Source organism: Tupaia chinensis, unplaced genomic scaffold (assembly GCF_000334495.1).
Source record: "Tupaia chinensis unplaced genomic scaffold, TupChi_1.0 Scaffold143574_1, whole genome shotgun sequence".
Lineage (NCBI taxonomy): Eukaryota > Metazoa > Chordata > Mammalia > Scandentia > Tupaiidae > Tupaia > Tupaia belangeri.
The window spans coordinates 3,392,055-3,400,190 of NW_006203419.1; the positions used below are offsets into that span (position 1 = coordinate 3,392,055).

General features: G+C 40.1%; 1 protein-coding gene across 1 annotated transcript in view; it reads right to left on the minus strand.

Moving 5' to 3' along the window:
* Positions 1-872: 872 nt before the first annotated feature.
* PCNA (proliferating cell nuclear antigen) overlaps positions 873-8,136 on the minus strand; it is a 14,560-nt gene continuing 7,296 nt past the window's right edge. The window contains exons 2-6 of the mRNA XM_006163985.3: positions 6,482-6,579; positions 6,255-6,322; positions 4,706-4,900; positions 1,863-1,986; positions 873-1,780 (exon numbers count right to left, since the gene is read on the minus strand). Coding sequence (XP_006164047.1) covers positions 1,701-1,780; positions 1,863-1,986; positions 4,706-4,900; positions 6,255-6,322; positions 6,482-6,579 — 565 coding nt within the window. The 3' untranslated portion in view covers positions 873-1,700. The remainder of the gene's footprint in view (positions 1,781-1,862; positions 1,987-4,705; positions 4,901-6,254; positions 6,323-6,481; positions 6,580-8,136) is intronic.

An 8,136-nucleotide genomic window follows, 5' to 3' on the forward strand; every position in this document is an offset into this window, starting at 1 on the left:
GAGCGGGACTGGGACCGCGACCACCGCCGGGGGCAGAAGCTTAAGTCGTGTGAGCCTGGGCAATGCCAGCCTTCTACAGGGAGGCATCGCCGTTGCCCCTGTGGCTGGCACCCCACTGTTGAGTAGCTGGTCCCTGAGCTTGCTTCCTTATGGTCCCCAGGCCTTGCTCAGATAAGAGGCTTGCCCAAAAGGGACACTTGACTGCACGTGAAGCTTTGTTTAAAAGTCAAGTTTATTAAGGCTTGCGTTACATACAATAAAGTACAACAGGATGCGTTCTGACAAGTGCATACGGTCCTGGATCCATCATTAGTCCAGATAAAATATTTCCATTATCCCCAAAAGTCCCATCAGGTCTGGTCCCTTTGCAACTAGTCTTCTTTCCCACCAGCAGGGATACAATAGGTAATGAATAGGAACTACTGGGTAGTGAATTCTAATAGCCAATAAGTAGAACTCAGTCCAAGTACCACCAGGAAAACAGTCATCTAATACACCAAACATAAAATAATGAAAAAATAATAATAATAAAGCAGTTACCAATAGGGGCATGCCAGCGACCTTGCAGTAGTAGTGGGAATGTTTTTTAAGTTGTTTTTGTAGATTTTTGCAATAGGGCAGTGCACTTGCTGAAAAGAGACAGAAAGCAAATCACCCCTTGGGGGATGACCATGCTGTAATCCCTTATCCATTCTTCCCTTGGGATCTTAGCCAAGTGCTGGACATCAGTTTTAAGCCACTGGGCCCGGGACTTGCACTGTAGTAGAGTACATGGGAGTCCAGCAACATAACCATTATACCATCCATCTGCTGGTCCCATTTTTTAAGTTGTTATTCCCAATTCTGAGTCTTGCCACTTTCTTAGCTGGACCCAACATCCATGGAATTTCATCAGTTATTTTCATCCTTTATGGGAGTGAAATCCCAAACATGGCTCTTCATAACAGAGAAAGTTTTGCACAACTGTACTCTTTAGGCCCATCACAGATTTATCGAAAATTCCAAGACTCTTAGGAAAGACTCCTTAAGCAAAAAACCCAAACCAAAACAAAGCACACAAAAACTTTGGTTATGTTTAACTTCTGAAGAGTGCTATTTTTTGCTAACTGACAGGAATGAATTATATGGATTTGTTCTACTCTCCCCTGTTCACTACTCAATCTCTCTAGATACCGAAATTTAACAAATCAATCTCCCAAAATATGTTTTCTACTGTATTTGAAATACTTTATTGCTGTCTCAACATATTTATACCAGGCTACTTACTCTTACTCTACACTGAAAAAAGTAAACACATTTACATAAAAGGGTAGCCTTAACTGAGAATGCAGTAGAATGCTTACAATAGTTGTGATCCAAATGAAGGCACTGTCCTGTGACATTTAAAATTCAGGCAACTTTATTTAAATTGAGAAGCAATTCTTAAAACTGTATTTAGTCAAGACCCTTGTTATAAAACCATTAGTATTTCTAAGTAAGGCAGGTTTATTTCTAGGTTAACAAGACTAGATACCACTTTGGATTTTATGCTTTAAACAAACTGTAGAGAACAGAGAAGAAAAATAGGCTATTTACAAAAAACAGTATCTACAAATGTACTCGGAAGTATAAATTTGGTGACAAAAGAACTCAGTACTTGCTGGCATCTCAGAAGCAATTCTCAAAGAGCTTAGCTTTATTTTCTTGAATCTTAAGAATGTCTAAGATCCTTCTTCATCCTCGATCTTGGGAGCCAAATAGTACTTTAAATGTCCCATATCAGCAATTTTATACTCTACAACTGGAAGATAGGAAGATAGTTAATTACTGAGGAATATCACACACACTATCTACTAAGACGTGTTTCAGACTTATTATCTTACCAAGGGGTACATCCGCTGACATGCTGAGTGTCACTGTAGGAGAGAGTGGAGTAGCTTTTGTAAAGAAGTTCAGGTACCTCAGTGCAAAAGTTAGTTGAACTGGCTCGTTCATTTCTATGGAAACCTACAGAAGCAAATAAAAGATCATATTGAAAACAGCAGGAAAGTTACAATCTATTCGTTCATAAAATACACTTAAAAATTTATTAGACACTTTGAAAAGTGCCATAAAACTGACTATGAAGACTGACAAATCAATGGAACCAAGTATTTATCCTGTTTCTGCTATATTAACTGTACCTTAGGTAACTGAAGTACATAGTATTGGAAAACCTCTTTAGGGAGGTTCTTTTTTTTTCTGGAGAGGTTTTTGCTATAGGGCATATGCGTCCACCAGAAAGAGACAGAAAGCGAGAAATCACCCCTCAGGGGGGATGGCCATACCGCAATCCCTTCTCCTCCATTCTCCTCTTGGGATCTTGGGCAGGCACCCACACAAGCCCAGTGTTGAGTTTAAGCCTCCGGGACTAGAACCACAGTTGACTACATGGGAGTCCAGCGACATAGCCATTATGCCAACTGCTGGCCCGGGAAACATTTCTAATAAATTACAAAAAAAATACATTAATCTAGGGACCAGCAGATGGTGTAGAGGTTACACCGCTGGACTCCCACATGGCTGACCACACTTCCAGTCCCAAACCGTTGGCTTGAAACTCACAACAGTCACATGTGCACTGGCCTAAGATCCAAAGAGAAGAATGGATTGTAGCATGGCCATTACCCCTTGGGGATAACGTGTCACTTTCCCTCTCACTATCTTTCTCTCTAGCAAATGCACACACCCTAAAGCAAAAACAAACAAACAAACAAACAAAACCCTCAAAACAAAAACAAACAAAAAACAAAACCCCAAACAAAAACATGTTTCATTTCTGCAAACCCTAATGACTAAATGGATCTAGATGCTGACTACCGTGGTTGCTGACATTGCAAACATCCAGACACCTGTGCCTCCTACATGAAGTACTGGGTTGTCAGAAAAATCATGATAAATTTTCACATAAAAAACAGTGTGTTGGGGATTAACAGGTGGCATAGTGGTTATGGCGCTGAACACTCCCACATGGCCAACCAGGGTTCGAGTTCTCAATCTGGTGGCTTGCTTTCTCACTTCCTCTCTCACTCTTAACCTATCTATCCCTCGTCAAATTAAAAAATAAATGAATGAATAAATAAAATAACATAAATAATATTTTTTTTTAAAAAAAAGGTATGTCATGACTTTTCTAACAACCCAATATATACCACCTATAAAGCATTCTTAGTCTCCCAATCCCCCAAACAAGAAAACACTCTGAATATTAGCCAAGCCTCAGGCTATAGCTATCAGTTCACAGGAAATACAGGGTAAAGGAACATGTTAATCAACACATAGGGATGCATATGCCATCAGCAAAATCTACATCCTGGAAAATGTGAGGGCATATTATCTCATTTCAACAGACTGCAAAATAAACTGAAGAAGGAACCAGTAGGTTGAAAATTAAAAAGCATAACAACCGATTTCAATGTATGGATTTAAGAGGTCCTCACATTTGACTATGGCTACCTTGCTAGGCCTGTTTCTCAGCCTCTTCTAACAACTGGCTCTTCAAAATATAAAGTTAACATAAGGGTTACATGAATAGCAAATTAACAGGTACACTCACCCCTAACGATAACCGTATGTTGAGCTGCTAGCCTGTAATCAGTTATCTGCTGGAAACAGAGTATCTCCAGAAAGTTCAAGGTGAGACAGCTTCCTAATCCTATCCTTAATAGTAAGTGGGAGGCCGGCAGGTGGTGTGATGGTTAAGGGCACTGGACTCCCACTATGACTGACCACAGTTCAAATCCCAAACCTGGCGGCTTGCTTTCTCACTTTCCCTCTCTGGTCAAATTTAAATAAGTAAAAGTTAAATTAAAAACTTAAATAAAAATAGTTAAACAAAATAATTCTTTAAGGAAAAAAATGTGGGTTTCACAAAGCCACCTCTGTTTTATAACAGTACTTAATTAACATTCTCTTCTCACAGAATTCTAAGTTAGATGATGCTTATAAATCATTTGTAGGTTTCAACAGTTATCTTCCAATGTTTAAAAATTAGTTGGAATGCAGTTTTCTGTTTTCCTAGTTTTCTTTAATTTTAGAATTAATCTCATGTGGGGCCAGCAGATGGTGTAGTGGTTACATTGCTGGACTCCCACACGGCCCAACCTGGGTTCGAGTCCCAGACCCAGTGGCTTGAAAACCACGCTGGTAGGACCAGCAGTTAGTGTAATGGCTATGTCACTGGACTCCCACGTAGTCGACCACGGTTCGAGTCCCGGATTCAGTGGCTTAAACTCACGCCAGGCGTGTGTGTGTGCATGCCCAAGATCCCGAGAGGAGAATGGAGGAGAAGGGATTGCGGCATAGCATGGCCATCCCCAGGGTGTGTGTGTGTGTGTGTGTGATTTCTCGCTTTCTGTCTCTCTCTGGCGAGCACACGCGCCCTTTAGCAAAAACCTCTCAAAAAAAAGGAAAAAAAAAAAAAAAAAACCCAAAAAAACAAAAAAAACACAAAAAAACATGCTGGTGTGTGAACATGCCCCAAATCCCAGGAGGACAACGGAGAAAGGATCATGGCATGGTCGTCCTCCTTGGAGAGGTGACGTCTCTTTTTCCCTCTTACTGTCTCTGTCCTTCTTTCTGGTGACAGTACATGCCCTGTGGCAAAAACCACTTTTTAAAAAAGTATGAGCCAAATGTGAAGCAGTGCTATAATTTTCATCAAAATAGTTTCTAATTAAAAACTTACAGCTTCCTCCTCTTTATCAACATTGCTTGTTTGTGACAACTTAATGTTTCCATTTCCAAGTTCTCCACTCGCAGAAAATTTCACTCCATCTTTTGCACAGGAAATCACAACAGCGTCTCCAATATGACTGAGATCTCGGCATATGCGTGCGAATTCTCCAGAAGGCATTTTTACTACACAGCTGTACTCTTGTTCCTATGAAATAAGATTTAAAGGTTACTTGCTGGAAATTTAAGGATTTAGCACACTTACTTTCTTAGCATCAAGACAACAGGGGGCTGGTAGGTGGCATGGTGAATGAGGTGCAGGACTCCCACATGGCCAACCATGGTTTGAGTCCCGGACCTGGTGGCTTGCTTTCTCACTTTCCCTCTCCTCTTTCTCTCTCTAGTCAAATTAAAATAACAGAAAACAGGTAGAAAACAATGTCATAAGAATGATTATACCAACAAAACAAATCAAAATTTAAATCTTTAACATTACATGTGCTATTCAGAGAAGAGCCTCTACTTAATCATCTTCCAGGGCCCAATCAAAAGAACATTAGAGTAGGCGGCAGCAGGTGGCGTGGTGAAGGCGCTGGACTTCCACATAACCGACTGCGGTTTGAGTGCCAGACCCGGTGGTTTGCTTTCTTTCTCATTTCCTCGCTCTCTCTCTCTCTGGTGAGTGCATGTGCACTATAGCAAATTAAAAATATAATAAAATAAAATTAAATGAATATTCTTTAAAAACAAATTAGAGTAAGGTAAAAATGATGACGACCCAGGTTCAACTCCTGTTCTAACATCAAGGATAAGTACAGTGGTGTGTATGAGTCTGTAATCTCAGCAACTCAGGGAGGCTGAGGCAGGAGTATTGGGACATGGTGAGATACTGTCTCAAAAAGGCAGTGCAAACAGGTCTAACTGCTTGCTTTCTCACTTCCTTCCCTTAAGGTTTAAAAAGCTTATTTAATAATTTCTTCACACAAAGACACCCCCCACCCAGCCATCCCTGACAGGTCTTGCCATTAGCCACCTCCTAGCTAGCCATGACCACAGGCATATGGGCAAACCCAGAATGTTCTGGTCAATCTGAGATTTAAGCCTGGGTCTCTCGTGTGGCCCCTAGCATCACACAGTGGTGCCTTACCACTTATGCCACCACAATTGGGAAAAGCCTAACTGCTTTCTAAAAGAGAAGAGAACATTACACATTTTAAATATCTCAACATCTTTTAATATTGATAAGCCTAATCTTAAGAAATGTCTTCTAACACAGATTTAAAACCTATTAAAAATCAAGTATCTCGGGGAAACAAGAAAAAAGAATGCACAGAGGTTAATGAAAACAAGCACCTGGCAGCTTATTTAACCAATGATGAATTCAAGATAAACTGTGGTTTAAATATAAGCCTATCAGTCCAAGTACCAAAACTTCACTCTGGAACATGAATCAGCAGAGTCTAGAAAAATTACTAGAAATTAGAGTTAAAATTACATTATATTAATTTACCTTGCATGACTATCATCACTGTGTATAGTACAATCAGAAACTTGATACTCACTGGAATTCCAAGTTGTTCAACATCTAAATCCATTAACTTCATTTCATAGTCCGAAACTTTCTCCTGATCTACCAAAAGAAAACAAATGTTGGGGAAAAAAAACCATATCAGTTTTTAGCTATGTTTTACAACCATCACAAACATCATAAAATTTTCACAGCTTTGGGAAACACTGGCATGGCATTTTAATTTTCTGTAGCTTAAGGCAGTAAAAGAGTACAACTCACTTGGTGCTTCAAATACTAGTGCCAGGGTGTCCGCATTATCTTCAGCTCTCAGTGTAATGATGTCTTCATTGCCAGCACATTTTAGAATTTTGGACATGCTAGAATACAGAAGGCATGGGATTTAAATCAACATCAACTGCTCAAGATTTAGATTTCTAATGCAATTAGGAATTACCATGGGAGACCAGCAGGTGAAATGGTGGTTGAGGCACTGGACGCTCCCACATGGCTGACCAGGGTTCAAGTCCCAGACCTAGTGGTTTGCTTTCTCACTTTCTCCCTCTCTCTCTCTCGTCAAACTGAAATAAATGAATGAATAAATGAAATTTAAAAATCTTAAAAAAAAAAAAAAAAAAAAAGACTTCCCATGATCCCCCCCCAGCCTGTCTGACACACCGGTCAGGAAACATATGGCTGGAAAATTTATATATACTGTTCAGCCATTCTGGAATGCAACCTGGCAGTATTTACACTTAAACATCCTACTACAGGGGCTCGTAGGCAGCATGTTAAGGCACTGGACTCCCACATGGCTGACCATGGTTCAAGCCTTGGACCTGACAGCTTTCTCTCTCTCCCTGTGTCTCTATCTCTCCCAGGTCAAACTGATGAACAATAATAATAATAATAAGTAAAATAAATAATCCTTAAAACAGAAACACCCTACCACCAGCAATTTCACTTGTGGGTACTGTAAAGGTAAAACCACAGCAAATTTAGAGGTCTTAATTACTTTTACTTGTGATTTTAGAATTGGGCAACACCTTATTCTATAAAACAGAAGTGCTCCAGATAATTGAAGAGAGGAAGCTGGGTTTATAGATACAAGGTACAAAGAACAAAATGTGAACTGGTTGTTTCAGTTACTTTTCTTGTAAAGGTTAGAGTAAAGGGATCTGCCTCAAGCTGGCTAACACCCCATTTAGGAACGTGGCTCTCTGATCTCTTTGGAAGCCTGATAAACAATTTAGTTTGGGTGCAAAAGTTCACAAATTGCCTTCTGTAAGTTCTATTTAAACCACAAATAAAAGAGTACTCTTTTGGGACCAGCAGAAGGCATAATGGTTACATCCCTGGACTTTCATGTTGTCAACCATTATTTGAGTCCCTGACCTGGTGGCTTAAAACTCACACCAGGTGCGTGTATCTGCGTTCCTAAAATTCTGAGTGGAAAATACAGAAGGGATTGCAGCGTGGTCGTCCCCTGGGGGGTGATTTCTTGCTTTCTGTCTCTTGCTCCCAGGAGCGCACAGGCTATAACAAAACTCTTAAAAAAGGCACTGTTTTCTCAACTGCAAATAACTAACGTTGGTGTGAAGTTAATTATTGGGCCTCGTCGTTAAAAACTATCTAACTTATTAAAACACACAGCGTGTAGTATAAATATCTCTCTCAAAGTTTCTAAAAGCATATATATTCACTAGCTAGATAGCGGTCAGAATGCTGAAAGTCAATGTCCTGAGGACTTTTCCCCAAAAGAACCTCAAGACGTTCCATTGCGACTACGAAATAAAGACCAAGGGGATAAAAAACTGTCTCTAGTAGTCTCTAAGCGGTTAAAGCCAGCAAAAATTCTCATGCGAAGCTGCCAGCATTTAAAGAGCAAAGAGTTCTGGAAGTCTCTTTCGAGCATAGCAGAGAAACCAGTCATTTTC